At 32.4% G+C, this 16,840-nt stretch overlaps 11 protein-coding genes across 11 annotated transcripts; 6 read left to right on the top strand and 5 right to left on the bottom strand.

Annotated features, from left to right (window-relative positions):
• Positions 1 to 153: 153 nt before the first annotated feature.
• Positions 154 to 2,313, bottom strand: FG379_000643 (uncharacterized protein; the record flags this gene model as incomplete). Its single annotated transcript, XM_067326053.1, has 1 exon — positions 154 to 2,313. One exon carries the CDS (start codon positions 2,311 to 2,313, stop codon positions 154 to 156), a length of 2,160 nt encoding a protein of 719 aa, XP_067182439.1.
• Positions 2,314 to 3,207: 894 nt separating this feature from the next.
• FG379_000642 (glucosyltransferase) lies at positions 3,208 to 4,902 on the top strand (the record flags this gene model as incomplete). Its single annotated transcript, XM_067326052.1, has 1 exon — positions 3,208 to 4,902. One exon carries the CDS (start codon positions 3,208 to 3,210, stop codon positions 4,900 to 4,902), a length of 1,695 nt encoding a protein of 564 aa, XP_067182438.1.
• Positions 4,903 to 4,920: 18 nt separating this feature from the next.
• FG379_000641 (eIF6) lies at positions 4,921 to 5,679 on the bottom strand (the record flags this gene model as incomplete). The annotated part of the gene is made up of 1 exon (XM_067326051.1): positions 4,921 to 5,679. One exon carries the CDS (start codon positions 5,677 to 5,679, stop codon positions 4,921 to 4,923), a length of 759 nt encoding a protein of 252 aa, XP_067182437.1.
• A 332-nt stretch (positions 5,680 to 6,011) lies between these two features.
• FG379_000640 (WD repeat) lies at positions 6,012 to 6,959 on the top strand (the record flags this gene model as incomplete). The annotated part of the gene is made up of 1 exon (XM_067326050.1): positions 6,012 to 6,959. One exon carries the CDS (start codon positions 6,012 to 6,014, stop codon positions 6,957 to 6,959), a length of 948 nt encoding a protein of 315 aa, XP_067182436.1.
• A 356-nt stretch (positions 6,960 to 7,315) lies between these two features.
• On the bottom strand, positions 7,316 to 9,847 carry FG379_000638 (cullin 1-related; the record flags this gene model as incomplete). Its single annotated transcript, XM_067326048.1, has 1 exon — positions 7,316 to 9,847. One exon carries the CDS (start codon positions 9,845 to 9,847, stop codon positions 7,316 to 7,318), a length of 2,532 nt encoding a protein of 843 aa, XP_067182434.1.
• Positions 9,848 to 10,803: 956 nt separating this feature from the next.
• FG379_000637 (40S ribosomal S3A) lies at positions 10,804 to 11,592 on the top strand (the record flags this gene model as incomplete). The annotated part of the gene is made up of 1 exon (XM_067326047.1): positions 10,804 to 11,592. The coding sequence occupies one exon, from the start codon at positions 10,804 to 10,806 to the stop codon at positions 11,590 to 11,592; it is 789 nt and encodes a 262-aa protein (XP_067182433.1).
• A 498-nt stretch (positions 11,593 to 12,090) lies between these two features.
• Positions 12,091 to 12,764, top strand: FG379_000636 (mitochondrial import inner membrane translocase subunit; the record flags this gene model as incomplete). The annotated part of the gene is made up of 2 exons (XM_067326046.1): positions 12,091 to 12,280; positions 12,370 to 12,764. 2 exons carry the CDS (start codon positions 12,091 to 12,093, stop codon positions 12,762 to 12,764), a joined length of 585 nt encoding a protein of 194 aa, XP_067182432.1.
• Positions 12,765 to 12,893: 129 nt separating this feature from the next.
• Positions 12,894 to 14,225, bottom strand: FG379_000635 (DEAD box; the record flags this gene model as incomplete). Its single annotated transcript, XM_067326045.1, has 1 exon — positions 12,894 to 14,225. The coding sequence occupies one exon, from the start codon at positions 14,223 to 14,225 to the stop codon at positions 12,894 to 12,896; it is 1,332 nt and encodes a 443-aa protein (XP_067182431.1).
• A 569-nt stretch (positions 14,226 to 14,794) lies between these two features.
• FG379_000634 (small nuclear ribonucleoprotein) lies at positions 14,795 to 15,115 on the top strand (the record flags this gene model as incomplete). Its single annotated transcript, XM_067326044.1, has 1 exon — positions 14,795 to 15,115. One exon carries the CDS (start codon positions 14,795 to 14,797, stop codon positions 15,113 to 15,115), a length of 321 nt encoding a protein of 106 aa, XP_067182430.1.
• A 420-nt stretch (positions 15,116 to 15,535) lies between these two features.
• FG379_000633 (uncharacterized protein) lies at positions 15,536 to 15,687 on the bottom strand (the record flags this gene model as incomplete). The annotated part of the gene is made up of 1 exon (XM_067326043.1): positions 15,536 to 15,687. A coding segment is annotated over one exon (152 nt), but the record flags the coding sequence as incomplete, so codon positions are not given.
• Positions 15,688 to 16,344: 657 nt separating this feature from the next.
• FG379_000632 (uncharacterized protein) lies at positions 16,345 to 16,650 on the top strand (the record flags this gene model as incomplete). The annotated part of the gene is made up of 1 exon (XM_067326042.1): positions 16,345 to 16,650. One exon carries the CDS (start codon positions 16,345 to 16,347, stop codon positions 16,648 to 16,650), a length of 306 nt encoding a protein of 101 aa, XP_067182428.1.
• Positions 16,651 to 16,840: the final 190 nt, after the last annotated feature.

Below are 16,840 nucleotides of genomic sequence, written 5' to 3'. Positions count from 1 at the left end.
TATTAACTAACCAATTCTTATATATTGATAGTTTATCTCATTTTTTTGTCATCCTATGTATTTCAGGGACTAATAACAAATAGAGCGAGTAAACAATCATTTGATCTGCTATTTTACTGTTTTAATAGTATTGATGTGTGTTATTTATTACATCTAATTGTATTTGTCCAGGATACTATTTTCTGCTGCCCCTCTTTCAGAGTCAATAGAAATACTAACATCCAGAGAAATGTTACTTTCGTTCGGAGTTTCTACTTTATTGCCGTCATTTGATATTATATCTACAGAAATTTGCCTACTTTCAGTAATTGGAGAATTACATACGCTTGCTGGTAAAGACACTGATATCTTTGATATATTTTTTTTTGCCTCTACTGTTTCTCTTCTTGGAATCTTGTCAAATTTCTCAAATAATTTGGTAAGCTCAGTATTTTCTGCTACCTTTCGGTCTATAAATTCGATTTTTTCTTCTGAAATACAACTGCTCAATGACAAAGATGGCTCTGCAAGTTTTTCATTGGAATTATTCGTGTTAATTGTAGGGTCACTATATGAATATAAATTACTGTTGCTATCAATCTTAAAAGCAGCATTTGTGTTATCTGATTGATATCCATTTACAATCTCAAATTCTGTGTTTGAAGCTGTGTTAGAGCAGGAGTTCTCATTTGTTACACTTATTGATTCACCAACTATATCTTCTATGTTCTCATCGTAGACCGAAACCCTGTATTCTAATTCCTTCATTTCTGTCATTTCTTCCTCATCAAATTCCTTGTCATTCAACCCATCCTTATAAATCAATATCTTATTTTCAGAATCCACTGCAAAAATGGCAGCCTCTCTATCTTTTGGTTTACAATTCACAGATTTCGCGAATCCATACCAAATAGAACCTGTTAATGTTAAACAAATACCTGTAATTGAGTTTGGAGTTGCATGGTCATGAAATATTATAAAACCACCCGCAGTTTGCGCACAACTCTTAAACATTCCGAGAACATTAAATGTAACTGGTGAAGTATAACCAACAACAAGAAATGTGAAATAATTTAAAAGCATAGAAATCAATCCGCAAATAAACAAAAGAACCCACAATCTGAAAAATTCTGCCTGATTAATGTCGAAAATGGGTGAATTAAATACCAAATCAGTTTCCTTAGCAAGAAATATGCACGGTATAAGAAGAATCGTAGAAATGCATTGATTATATTTCATCAACTCAATAGCATCTCCATTAAAATAGTTCATACACTTTTTCATGAATACATTATAAAATACCTGACAAAAAGATGAAGCTAGACCTGTAATTATTCCCATTGCAGATAAGCTGGATCTATCCAAAGACCCTATCAAAAATCCAACACATACTATTACACAAGCTAAAATTGACTGCCATGTTTGTTTTTGTCCAAGCATTAAATAAGAAACAATCACCGTAAAAATAAGTGATCCAGATCTCGCTAATTGGTATGTTGAGACTTGAACATATTTTAAACATATATTGCCAAATGCTACAAGTCCAACAAAACATATTGACATTGGCAAGATCTTTACTATCTTTTTTATTCCAAAGAGGATAACCGATGAATCCTTTCCTTTTGTATGATTTATCTCGATATTATCTTTGCTAATTTCCACATTCCCTTCTATTTTTTCACTGCTCCCTTTTTTGCTACTATCCTCTATTTCCAAGATTGCAGAATCACCGACTGCAACCTGGTCCTTTGAAGGAATATTCTCATTTGTTGTACAATTAGTACTTGTGCTATTTACCTGCAAGGGATTTCCACCTTTTATAGATGGTGACAGGTCAGAGGACTTATTCTTTTTTCCAGAACCAGATATTTTCGAAACATCTGGTGTCTTTCTAGATAAAGTGACCAAACCAAAGCAACAAACACCGACAATTTGTTGAACCCATGTTGCAAATACAGGGAAAGGTGCGACTTTGTCAAATAACCAATGATTATAGTATATAATAGCTATTGAAGTGAAAAAATATCCAATAATTGTATAAACAGTTAAAATAACATTTCCATTACCAGAAAACTTAAATTTTTTCTTCATTCTATTCCTTTTTTTATCCACTATTTCGTTCGAATTTTTTGTTTCATATAATTCATCTATTTTATCTAAATTTTCATGCGTCCCATTTTTTATCAGGTCTTCCCCTGCCTTCTCTGTTACGCCTTTTTCCACATCCTTTTCCACATTGTTTTTTGCATTTTTTTCTAATTCTTCTGGCCCCATGCCTACTTGATTGGACTTTTTTAAAGTAATAATGTCAATTAGTTTTATATTTTCCTTCATTTTCCTTTTTTTTTATTCTTCACTTTCCTTTTTTATTTGCCTCCCTTAGCCTCTCATTAACTTTGCTCCCTTTTTTCTTCTATAATTATGAATGTTACTCACACCTCCTAATTAAAAGAACAATTAGCTCCCCAACACACAAAGAAAACTTGCTTCATAAACCCTTCTCCTACTTCAAGTTCATAACTTGCTTATTACATGTAAAAAATGCATCAAGGGGGTTTAGACAGAAACGCGGAACTATTAATTAATTCTCTAACATTCCCCTTCCGCCAATAATAGCTTAAAAATATTGTTCTTATTTCTTAAGTTATTTCTCTTTCTTTAGAAATAAACGTAAAACAATCATTATTTGATTCTAATTCCGTCATAAAAAGTTATACTATATTCCGTACATACTCCACATATATTTCATTTTTTATCTAAGGAACCTTTTGCATGCAAACAAATATGGCGGTAACACCTTAGAGAATAAAAAGTCAAAAAAAAGGTGAGGGCATAAAATAGAAAATAATAGCCGTGGTTAATAAATAGCTTTTATGATTTGAGGGAAAATTAAACAAATTTTTTACTTTATTCTGGATTTTGGGTTTAATTTTTATTCTCATGATTCTTTTTCTTTAAAAGATACTAGAGACGGGTTTAGGTTTTATCCGCATTAATATTTTGAAATATAGGTTGGAACTACTTCGGTTTCGTTTATTAGGGGGTTGATCGCGATGCTTATTGTGTATTCCAACTTTTCTCCATAATCATATTAATCTCACTTCGGCTATATTGAGGTGCTACACCATTGGTTAAAAACTACAATTTGCACTTGTGTTTAACTGGTTTATTTATAACAAGTACATTACGTACAAGGATCTTTTGTCGTTAGTTTGGTGCTTAATCAGGATGTTGGAAAAATACTCAAGTAATCTTGAACGATCAGACTCACCTACATCTTTCACGAAACATAAATCTAAAGAAATCACGTTAAAAAATTCACATATTAATAACAAACACAATAATGTAATCAAAATAGTATTTACATTGTTAATTGGAGTGCTAATTAGGATGTTAATAGGATATTCTAAATATTCTGGACAGTCAGACCCTCCCAAATTTGGTGACTTTGAAGCACAACGTCATTGGATGGAAATTACATTAAATCTCCCAGTAAATAATTGGTATATTAATAATAAACATAACAATATTGAGTATTGGCCTTTGGACTATCCCCCTCTAACTGCTTATCATAGTATGTTATGTGGATATTTTGCAAATTATTTCGGTTTTGACGAATTTGTTAAGTTGGAGTCTTCTAGAGGATTAGAAAGCGAATCTTTTAAGTGGTTTATGCGAGGAACTGTATTAATTAGTGATATTTTAATTTTCTTTTCGAGTTTAGTATACTACTGGTTTATTTCAAACCCACAGGAAAATATAAGGGATTCCTACATGTTTCTTTTCGTTTCATTGATTTCTGTTCCACATATTTACGTTGACCATTCGCATTTTCAGTATAACTGTATTTCGATAGGCTTAATCATTTGGTCGATAAATTTTTTATATACTGGAAAAAAAATATTCTCGATCATTGCATTAGTTTCTGCCATATTCTTTAAACAAACAATGCTTTATTTTTTGCCTGGATTCTTCTTTCTATTCTTATCTGAATTGGTAAATACAAAGGGAAATTTAAAACGTTCAAAAAAGTTATGTATTTATATCCTAACTGGATTTACGACTGTATTTATCCTATTACTTCCATTCATCAGCAGCAACTTCAGGAATCCAGAGTACTATAATGCGATTCGTCCAATAACTAAATTGGACTATATCCTTATAAAATATAGGCTAAACTTTATTATCCCAATTATTAGAAGAGTAATTCCTATTTGGAGGGGTGCATGGGAAAACCATGTTGCATCCTTTTGGTTCGGAAACATCTTTATTTTTAACTTAAAAAAATGGGCCATGGTGAGTGAAAACAACTTATTAATTGCACTTAATATATGTACAACAGCAACTTCAATTGGATTCATTCCATCTTGTCTAAGTAACCTGAAAAGTCCAACAAAAAAAAAATTCGAACTCTCACTCTTTGCATCATCACTCTCCTTTTTTTTGTTCTCATGGCAAGTGCATGAAAAAAGTATTATCTTACCACTTACTCCTGCATTGCTTCTTATGGATGTTTTCCCTTGGTTGCCTCTAAATATGACAATAGTGTCTTCATTTTCCCTTATTACTCTCTCTATTTTGGATAAAAGCGTTCCTTATTTACTCATATTCGCAATTTTCGACATAGTATTTGTCTTCTCAATATTATATGAAAGAATCGAGGAATCAAGTGGTTTTATTAGCGGAATATACAATCTATTCCCTTGGTTAATTTCCGCTTTATTCGCAATAATGCTCATTTGCCATTACCTAATCACTCCCAAGAAGCATCCATGGTTACATGAATATTTAAATGCGCTAACCTGTTCGTGGATTCTCTCATTATTCCTAGTAATCAGCACACTAGAATGCTGTTCATGTTTGAAGCTGATTATTGGAAAAACAAGCAAAAGAACGCAAGGAAAAAAGACAAAAACAACATAATTTAGAAAACTGTCTTAATTATGCTAGTGTATCTATCAAAGAAGATCTAAGCTTAGCATCTCTCTCACGCGATTCCTCAGTATTCGTTATATTGTTGTATGTACCAAGTTTAAATATTCTCTCAACAACTGCCATTTCTGCAGCCGTTGTCTCCATTCCAACGAAACCTGCCCAATCATTTACTACTATACCTGCACTAACAACATCACTACCTCTATTTATAGTTCCAGATGTTATAGGTACTTGAAGAAGTGTAGACAATTCATTCATCTCGTCTTCGGATGCCATTGTATGCACTATTCCTCCCTGGTTCGTGAACTTTGCATAACTACCTACCAAAACATGGCCAGCAATAGTCGTTCTAAAAACTTCAACTCCAAGCACATCCTGTATAATTTCCTCAGACTCTTTATCCATATCAGTGTGTATCAACGCAACGTAATCATTACATGCAATGCAGTTTCCCAATGCACTCAAACGTTCCTCTATTCTCTGAACTTTTACGTCATCGGGCAAACTGTTCCTTAGATGCTGCAACTCTTGATCTGACACGATATTTGAGACCAAAAGGCCATTTCTATTACCCACTGTACAACGACCTACAAGCCTTGTACCTCCTATTAATGTGTTAATTATAGGTAGGTGATCCATTAATTCAGCTTCAAACACTGAGGTGAACGCTGCAGAAGACCCATGGGCCAACAAGCAATATCTATTCGTCAGATTTGCGAATACGCCAACCTCCGAAGAGCTCTCAAACGCAGCCCTTAATGCCATTTTCCCTATCTTCTTTCACCTCCTTTATTTTTCTCACTACTATCGGAGGCCTTACCTTCCGAGTTACCTCTCCGAGGAAAGTAAAATAAAATTTCAGGCGCTGAGTCTATTTACCAATAATAGCGGTACTCTGCTTCATTGGCTAGTGGGGCGGGTTTAATAAAATGTTTAGAAAAAATCAATAGAGGGAAAAGAAAAGTTTCTATTTGCCTTTTTGAAATAATTTTTTTAGAGGACGAGTGTGTGTATTCACCTTTCTTCTCTTGAATTAAAAATAATACTTAAAAAGATTAACTTGGAGCAGAAGTTTAATATCGCTTTGTTTCAAATATATGGTGGGCAATGACGCTGGTCACTTAAATGGTTTGAGAGTTTTTGAACTAACCGGTATTAGTGGCGAATGTCTAGGTACATGCTTTTCAGGTGATGGTAACTCAGTTGTAGTTTGTGGGAACGACCCAAATATTTTATTTTTCAACGACTATAGAAACAATGATAGGGGGATTGTAGTTTCAGGTCATAAAAAGGCGGTATTGGAAGTATGTTGGAACAAAGAACATGGATCTCAATTTTTAACGTGTTCTGCAGACAAGACTGTCCGTCTTTGGGACTCTGAAACGTTTGATGGAATTTCAAAGTTTAAGGGACATTCAAAGATAGTCAACAGTTGCAAATGTACTAACACAATTGCAGTTTCTGGATCAGACGATGGTAATGTATGCATTTGGGATTTAAGACTCCAACCCAGTAAGGCATGTATTTACAAATATGAGAATAAGTATCCAATAACTGCTGTATCCATGGATGGTGAATTTAATAGAATTTTTGCTGGTGGTATCGATAATAATATATATTGGATAGACATGAGAAGAGTTTCCAATATAGTTACAAAACTAGCTTCCCTTGGCGATACTATTACGGGTCTAGATGTTTGCCCATTCAATTCATCATTAGCTTCAAATAGTATGGACAACCAAATTATTATTTGGGATATTAAACCCCATTTTGATACTGAAGACAGAAAACTGAATACATTGTTGGGTGCTACACATAGTTTCGAGCAAAATCTACACAGAGTACGTTGGAGTCATAATGGCGAGTTAGTGGCAGCAGCATCTTCAGATAAAATAGTTTATATTTGGTCAGTAAGACATAAAAAACTTATTAATAAACTTCCGGGGCATGAAGGAGCCACGACAGATGTTTGTTTCCATCCGAGCTTACCCATTTTAGCATCTAGTGGTGTAGACAAGCGTGTACTTGTTGGTGAGTTCATATAACTATCAGTAAGGTGTATCCTCGAAATTGATGGCATGGTTTATGGCATAAATTTTATATATTACTAAGGAATATTGGAGATAAAATGAAACGTAGTGTCCGGTCAAAATTAAAACTTAAAAAGAAAATCAAAAGCAATAATGTAGAAAACCTTACTTAATTCAGATGTAAAACAATGATATCTGGATTAAATAAAATAGTGGTAAATTAAACGACTTTCACTTCTCAACACGGTGATATAATAATTCTCTCTTTTCATAATACTTGTTTTTGTTGGTACACAGGGGATTTATAATATATTATTACCATATTTCTTGCTTGTGTACACATAAATTGTTATACTTCGTACATATAAAATTCATGACAGATAAATGTATCTACTTGGGTCTTCTTCATGCATAGATAGGTACTCTCTATCAATTAGATAGTTTATTTTATTCATAATGATTGTAGTAGATGGCCTAATACATTCAAGTTGAGAAACAACATGAGAGACCAATTCGTTACGCCCCATTTCTCCTTTAAGCTTCATGATTCTTACAATAGCTGCCTCAATGGCATGGGATCTGTCTTCTTCTATACGATCTTTAATCGTTGTTTCTCCCTGAGAAGGTATTTTAATGGTGAGATTGGTTGAAACACAGGTAAATTCTGGATTAACTTCAAGAACAAAGTTAGAACCTTCAGGTGTTAATAAAGACTTATCACTCTCATCCATTTGTTTTTTCACTAAAACCCCAGAAGCTGTCAAGGATTCTATTTGCTTCTTTAAAATGGAACTATCTATTTGCAATAGACTTCTTATTTCATTAAAAGGAAGAAGAGAATTATTGTTAAATAGTAGCAATACACAAGCTTGTATCGTATTGCAAGTGATTTCATAATTATAATTTGTCCCTTTAGAATCTTTTTTGTTGTAATTAATTACACACTGTCCATACCAGTGAATCCAGGAAAGTTTCCTGTGATCAGTTTCAGTGAAATAAAATTCTTCAAACCTGTCGATATACTTTTTAAGTGTATGTGGGAGAACAACGTCAGAATAAATAAAAGTAGGCCAATTGGATGATGTTAATACGCTTACGTAAAACTCCATATTTTTTGAGCAATTCAAAAATTTGCTATTATCTCCTATTAAATTAAAATCACAAGGGATGTTATTCCCAGACGCTTCTACCTCTTTGTTTTCAGTTTCAGCCTTAAATATAACATCCAAATAAGAAGAGTATTTTTTATTTAATTCTCTATTGGTTTGGATGTCCGTAACCATACCTTCTAATTTTGAAGTGAAACCAGCTCCACATTTATTTTTTAATAATGAAATAATCGTTAGCTCCTCTTTTTCAGAATTGGTATTTTGACTCTGAAGAAGTCTCCTTGCAAGGCTATATCTATATATTTCCAGGAAATAGTCCTGAAAATGAATAAATGAAAATAACTCAACTATTTTAGTGCTTATTACATAAAAGTGCTCACACTCACTGAAATTGTTTGATTTATTGTCTGTCCAAGATTCTTTTCTTAAAAGATGGTCACAATAATTGCAAATTAATTGAGCTTGGTTGTGGCACCCAATATCCATATTTACTATAACCTCAAATGACTCATTTATTGTCTTTTGTACAAGTGTATCTCTTTCGAAACAGTCAACTAATAGATAGCTTAAGTGGTCATATAGCGACATTAGAGTTTGTACAAATAATAATTCTTGTGTATTTTTCCTAAATGGAGTTTTTATACATTTTTGTGGAATCCAAGACAAATATTGGCAATTTTGATGGACTTCCCCTGATGATAAATCATTTTCGCCTTCAGATGGTATTGTTGTTTCCAAATCAGGATTATCTCTCTGGCATATTAATTTAGTAAATTCATCTACTATTACTTGTCCACATTCTAAAATATACTTTTTTATTTGTGCAGATAATATTTGAACACCATTACTAAGGGATGAAAGTAAACTATAAAGTAATTTCAGTTGCTCGAATTCATTATCGAAAAGCAACTTCTTAATTGAGTTTTGTTGAGAAATTACAATATCTACTTCTTCGGAAAGGAATATATTTATTAATGATTTTTTAAATTTCTTCCATGTTGAATCAGTTAAGTAATTGGTACATCTTTCTTGCTCTGAGTTTAGGCTTTCTTGAATATGACTCAAATATTCTATTAAAGAATCAACTTTTACCCACTTATCTGCCAAAATTTTATAATGAAAACATAGGGAATTAATGAGAGGATTTTCTATCTCATTCTCATATATCCCTAATATATTACTTTTTTGGCTTAACTCTAAACAAATACTGACAACTCCTTTCAAATTCGTGTCCTCAACTACCTTGTTACCGAATCTAGAACTCTCTACAGCTTCACAAAATGAAATTGAAAGCTTATCCTTTATTTTTAAAAAGATCGTATCATAAAATATATTTATTCCTTTTGACATCAGATCCCCTTCTCCTGAAATCTTTAAATAGTATTTATTTAAATAACCAAAGAACCGTCCCATCCAATGTAGATATATTGAATAGTTACTCCATCCAAGCTGAAACTCAGAAATTAACTCAGGCCCCGGCACTCCTTTTAACTTTACCAATACTTTTTCCCTTAGAAAGTTTTCCAAGGTTTCAGAGTACTTTAAATATAGTTGCCTACTCCAGTTTCTCTGACTCTGAGTACACATATTATAAATCAGAGTGTAAATTCTAGAGTATTCCTCTGCTGTAAACACTGATTTTGTATTATCATGTTTCTTTATCCTAGTTAATAGATAACTTTCTAATGGTTCTATTGCCTCGCTTTTAATTACCAACCATCTCTCCTCAAATCCCATATCAGATTTGGAAGGTGAAAAATCCAATGAATCTGGTGCAGATCTATCAAAACTCATTATATAATCCAATACTTACTTGCATTTCCATCAATCTTTACACCTAATTTAATTTTTGTTTCTTACTGTTTAAACCGATGATTTACTTGTATTTTTTATGTGCAAGGCGGGAACGAAGCTTCCAAATAATTTATAATGATATCTAACATTACCATTGTTACGATTTGAATTTTACTTCTACGACTGTTCTCGCTTTTAAACTCAATTACAATTAAGGTCTAAAAACAGTTGTATAAATTAAAACAATATTAGTGGCAAAGCAGCAGCATTAGATCCAGTTCCAATATATTGATACAACACTCTAGGAATTCAAACAATAACTAATGATTTCTATCTCATCACCAAACTACAAACACTAAAAATAATAGAATATTTCACAAGAATGAAATTTTATTCATAGATTGCATCCCCTTATGTTTAAACACAAAGGTACAAATACACACCCTATATGTATTTATTAATATATTTGTAATGCATAATATATTTATATAGCAATAAATAAAGTTATTGATGTAATTTAAACTACTACTCATTCTCTTTTCATTTCATATTGTTTAGGAGGAATAAACTGTTTTTGGTTATAGCGAAATTACAGCCGTTTAATCAACATCAGAAAATCAACTACCTTAAGTATAGACTGTGAATAAATAAAACATTTATTTCAATTTTAAAATATGATTTATCATAAATCTAAATTTCTTACATTTTTTTCGCGTTGATTCTAATCTATTAACACATTTCACCCCACACTTAAGAGTCAGCCGCGAGACGGTCTTAAGGCGGCAAAGTTGCGTCTCTTAACAATAATTATTGCGAGTAAAGATAATAAAGGTCAAGGTACGGCGTCTCAAGGCGGAAATAAAAAGGTGAAAGAAACAATAGAGAAGTTTTGTTAGGGAAGGATAGTTAATTGGAAAGAAAGGTATTTGAATTTAGACCGTTAATTTTTAATAATCATGGCTATCGGTAAGAACAAGAGAGTATCCAAGGGAAAGAAAGGAGGACGCAAGAAAGTTGTAGACCCATTGTCTAGGAAAGAGTTTTACGACCTACGTGCCCCAAGTACATTCAAAGTTCGTAACTTCGGGACAACTATTGCTTCAAAGAATCAGGGTACTAAGTTGGCAGTTGATTCACTCAGACACAGGATTTATGAAGTTAGCTTGGCCGACTTGAATAATGACGAGGATCAGGCATTCAGAAAAATTAAATTGCAATGTGAGGACATCCAAGGTAGAACCTGTCTTACGGAGTTTCATGGTATGGATATGACAAGGGACAAACTGTGCTCCTTAATTAGGAAATACCAGACCCTAATTGAGGCCCATTGCAATGTTAAGACATCTGATGGTTATGTCTTGAGGTTGTTTTGCATTGCATTTACAAGAAGAATGGCTGACCAGGTAAAATCAACTTGCTATGCTCAAACTTCACAAATTAGACAGATAAGGAAGAAGATGATTGAAATTATTACTTCCGAGGCAGAGGGTACTAATTTGCGTGACTTGGTAAAGAAATTCATTCCCGAGTCAATCGGAAAGGAAATTGAAAAAGCATGCAGACATATTTTCCCATTACAACACGTATTTATTAGGAAAGTCAAGGTTTTGTCGAAACCTACATTCGATGTGTCTCGTCTTATGGAGAACCATGCTGGTGTAGATGGAGCTGAAGAGAGAGGCACCAAGATTGTATCTGAATCAAGTCAGGCAACTAACTTGTTAACAGCAGAGGTAAAATCCTAATCTGCCTACCCTCTAGATCCTATACATGACAACAACATTTATGGGATTATTCTCACCTTTAAACATAATTTGACATATTATCGATTTCTGGCCTTTTGGCTCCTTATATTGGTGACTTGTCAAGTTTCCCTAGTCTAGATTTTTGTTAGTTGATAACTTGGTAAGACATTCTATCTTATTTTCTGTCTTTTTAACTTCGATATGTTGCCCTATTATGTACATTTTCTAGTTATTCAACTTACTCTGACCTTGGTGGTTTGAGGGGCCATCTGGTGTGGTGATCTTCTGGCATGATTACCTTGTCCGTTTACTCTGAAAGAACGAATAAAACAATTGACTGTATTACTCTGTTTATTGATGTGTGAAATCAAGTTCCAAATCCTTGTATTTACCGTCCCCAATCAATACATGCAAGTGAATTAACATTTATTATTCACCGCCTGCTAGTTAAAAATTAAGATGCAAAATATTTATATTTAAAACAAATACATTAGCAAAATGGAAAACTCTGATGAAAAGAAAACACTTCTGTTTACTGAAAGTCCAAATATCAGCGAGGACACACATACTGACCCTGCTTTAATCGAAAAACTGAACATAAAAAAAAGACAAGATTTCTTTCTCAATAATTATGATAGACTATGGGGTGAAAAGTTAACATACAGTGTTGGTTTTTCTTACGGTACAGGTATGTGTTAGTGGTTCCCCTTTTTGATAAGTATTCTCACTCATATTTAACTATGACTTTAACCTGCATATTTCTATTTAACTTCAAAGGCCTATTGATTGGCAGTACCTATGGATTATTTAATGCTTTTAGAACACCTGCATTAACAACAAGACTTAGAATTAATTCGATTTTAAACGAATGTACATTGAAAAGCACAAACATTGCAAATCCTATGTCCGTAATTAGTAAGTTAATTATAATTATTAAAATGCTACTAAAACTAAGACATAAATTGCAACTTCAATTAGCAATGTTTTATTGTGGTTTTTATAGAATATCCAAAGCTATTAGAAAAAAAGATGACTTTTTTAATTCCGCAATTTCAGGGGCAATTTCAGGAGCCCTTTATAAATCAGCATCATCAAGAAAAATGATGATAAGATATTCTATTTTTTCATCGGGTAAGTTAAGGAATGAGAAATACTTTAAACTGTGCATATAATCTATATTATACATATACATATGTAAACTACATTTAAACAAAAAAGTTGCTTTTGTGGTAGTAGACCAAATATTAAGGAAAAGGGAATGATATATAATTAAAATTCATTTGAAACGGCAAATTAATTTATTAAATTTTTGTCTTTTTATTCCTCTTTGCAAGTTTTCTATGTCCAACAAGGGTCACTTTTTCATTTGACTCATTAAGTTCTGCATCTACATTTCTAAGAGAATCAGATACTTTGGGGTGAATTGCCATTACTTCCTCTTTACTAATAGAAGTGTACTCTTCAAGCTTTTTGTTTAGGGCAAATTCAATTCTTTGAAATGTTTCGACATCATACTGAGTTACAATTGTTATAGATCTTCCACTTCTTCCAGCCCTAGCTGTGCGCCCAACTCGATGAACATAATCTTTGCTCGAGTTAGGAACATCTAGATTGATAACAAAATCAACATGTGGAATATCCAATCCTCTACTCCCAACCTCCGTTGTGAAAAGAAGTCTTTTTTGCTTTCCCTTAAACAAATTTAACGCAGAAAGGCGTTGAGATTGAGTCATTCTTCCATGTAAACTTACACTATTAAATCCAAGTTCTTTCGAAAGCAAGTCACCTTTTCTGCAACTAATACAGGTATTACAAAAAACTATTCCTGTATATTGTCCCAAATTTTGGATTAAACCTATAAAGTAGCTCCATTTATACTTGAATGGAATAAACATATAATATTGCACTAAATTTGATGCTGTATCGTACTTTGTATTAACGCAAACTTTAACTGGATTAGTGAGAGATATCTTCTGAAGTTTAGCAACTTTTGTTGTCATTGTCGCTGAAAATAAGTATGTCACTCTTCTATTTGGTGAAGATTCAATTATTTTTGTTAATGCCAATTCAAAGTCCATAGATAAGAGCCTATCCGCTTCATCCATAACCAGATATTTCACACTGTTAATATTAAAACCTTTAGTGTTTTCAAGATGATCTACAAGTCTTCCAGGTGATGCAACAATAACGTGAGGTTTCTTCGCCAATAAAAGAGACTGTGAAACCATGTCTAAACCTCCTACTATAGTTGCTACTTTTAAAGCTATCAACGAACCAAACGCAGAAAATTGTTCTGATATTTGTACGCAAAGTTCTCTTGTTGGTGCCAACACTATTGCATATAAAAATGACTGATCACTAAGTAAATTTTGTAATATTGGTATTATAAATGCACCTGTTTTTCCAGAACCTGTTTCAGCCAGACCTATGATATCCCTTCCTTCCAATGCAATTGGTATTGTATTCTTCTGAATTTCAGTTGGGGTCTTCCAACCTAAAGACTCACATGCTATGCATAGTTCTTTGCATACGCCTAACGAAGCAAAAGTAACTTCATCACCGTTTCTTGTTTCTTTTGGTTCAACAGTTCCAATTCTATCCTCAGCATCTTTCTTATTTTCTTTGTTTTTCATTTTTTCTCTAAAAAAAGAATTATATCGTATAACCACTTTTCTTATTGAAATTTTCACTTATTAACTCTCCGGTCTCAAACAATAATCATTAAAAAAAATGCAAAGTTATCCTAGTCAAATAAAAACTGTAACTTCAGTCTCTATAGTATGAAGTGTATAATATTTTGTTTTGTCATAAGTCAACTTTTTTGTTTCTATCTCCTAGTTGAATTCATATCGCCTCTATTTATTTTTAGAGATTAACAAGCAAAATCGGTCAAAAATGATTCAATACAGTGGCGCCGTGATGGGTATGTCTTTTTGAGTCGGGAGTAAGCCAAGTTTAAGGCTTTTTTCCAAAGAGATAAAATACCAGGTTTCGAATTTGGCAGAGGAAATACAAACAAGACAAAAGGTGTTTTTATAAAGGGTACCAACTAATATCCGTCACTTATTTCACAGTAGTGTGAATTTGGTTATTTTCTGTTTTAATTGATAGTTGCCATAGAGGCCAAATTTTTTTTGTATACTATAAGCTTGTCAAGGTTTTACTATTTTAAAGGCAAGAGATTATCTGTATATAAATATTTATGTCTGCCGACTCAAACAGTGTTTTACAAGCAAAACTAAAGGATAACCCCGATGAAGGCCCACTTAGTCTACTAACAGAATGTGTTAAAACAAATACTCAGGTTTTAATAAATTGTAGAAACAATAGAAAAATTTTGGGAAGAATCAAAGCATTCGATAGACATTGTAATCTGTTACTTACAGATGCAAGAGAAATATGGACAGAAACGGTAAAATCAAGTGGGAACAAAGGTTCAAAATTTGTGAATAAAGACAGATTTATATCAAAATTGTTTGTGAGAGGAGACTCAATAATACTCATATTGAAGAATCCAAACTAATTCTAAAATCCCATATATTTATAGATTCCAATTCATTTTTTAAGACCGTACAATGTAATCGTTAATTGATTTGTAGAGGGAAAATACAACTGAGCTTATGTTAATATAAAGCAACTATTATGTATGAAACGAATTGAATCTTTATTCAATGGTTTCGCAATCACTAATACACAGATCGGCCTTGACTTGTGAATCTGATTTAGTTATCGCTTCAAATCTTAGTCGGTTTTCAAGCATCAATCCTTTTACAGTAGCATTAACGTTAAATTCCATATTGTCCTTCATATTATCTATCTTAGAATTTAAAACATTAGAAAGTTCACTTACATTTTTATAGTACCTGTTGATGATGTTATTTTTTGAATCAATTACATTGAAGGTTGAAATTAAAAATCATCAATACAAAGTGTAATAACCTACCTTATAATGTGACCCTCAAGTTCCTTATGTTTCCTCGAATCCACCTGAGATATGATATCAACGGTTTCCCTAAGCTCATCCAAAATTGAAATGAGCAGATTCTGTGTTGTATCCATAAACTCTTTAGATTCTTTTAATGTGCTACTATCCATATTCAAAAGTTTCTAACAACAATAATTATCAGCAGTAGAAGCCAATTGTAGTTTATTATACTTTATCACCGCCTTGTGGTTCAATCGAAATGTCCAAAAAACAATTTAAATAAAACAAGCTTTAACGTTTATTTATAATACCAAAAAGCTATCTTTAAAGAATTAAAGTAGAAACAACCTTACTTAATGGTATTTATACTTATAAATTGTGGAAATAAGTTTGAGCAAATAGTTGATAGAATAGTCTAGCATCGAAATACTTACAAATCAGAAGGCGCCTATTTCGTAAATGTCAAATTAATAATTTAAAGCTAAAAGTGCACTTAAGTATTTAAGAATACTTATTTGGTCGAAATTGAATGAAATCGAGGAGTTGATTGTTTTCTATGGCAACAAATATGAATGATATAGTAATGAGGGAGGATGAAAAATCTGAAGATATAGTAAATAAATTGTCATCTAAACAGGAAATGTTAAATAATTTGGAATGTCCAAATTTGACATTCCAGATGCATGAAGAAGATCATACTCTGGGTAAGTTAATGTAAAGAACGAGCTTTTTTGTGATTTAAACGAGGTATTCACATTTTCTTCTCAATATTCCAATAAACAAATCTTATTTTTTATTATACAGGAAACGTAATACGCCACTTAGCAATGCTAAACCCGTATACAACATTTGCAGGATATGCAATACCACACCCATCTATATTTTCAATGAATTTAAGAATTGAAACAGTATCTAATGTTGAAACTGAAGATAGCAATCGGGTACTTGACTTAAGACAAAATGTTAATTGTTCATCCGGAAAAAAGAAATACAAAGAAGAATTAATCTCAAATAAGAGAATTGGTGCCACTCAAATTTTGCTTAAATCTTGTGATGACCTTGAAAAAATATGCGATATGATTGAAAACAAGTTCGATAAAGCAGTAGAATCGTTTTATTCTGATAAAAGTTAGTCAGCTAAGATGAAACACATTTATAAGAATATCTCTCCATACTTTTTTGCTAATGTTATGCCCTTAGTTGTACTAATTTTATCTTATAATCTTATATATTTATCTCTTTTTTGTCTTAACCCATGTATTGATTAGCTCCCATGTTTATCCGTACATCTTTTACCGCCAAAAACTACCAATGAAGCTTCAG

The sequence above is a fragment of the Cryptosporidium bovis genome (assembly GCF_009768925.1).
Source record: "Cryptosporidium bovis isolate 45015 chromosome Unknown contig_14, whole genome shotgun sequence".
NCBI classification, from domain to species: domain Eukaryota; phylum Apicomplexa; class Conoidasida; order Eucoccidiorida; family Cryptosporidiidae; genus Cryptosporidium; species Cryptosporidium bovis.
Note: the sequence above shows the minus strand (reverse complement) of the source record. Positions and strands in the feature narration are given on the sequence as shown.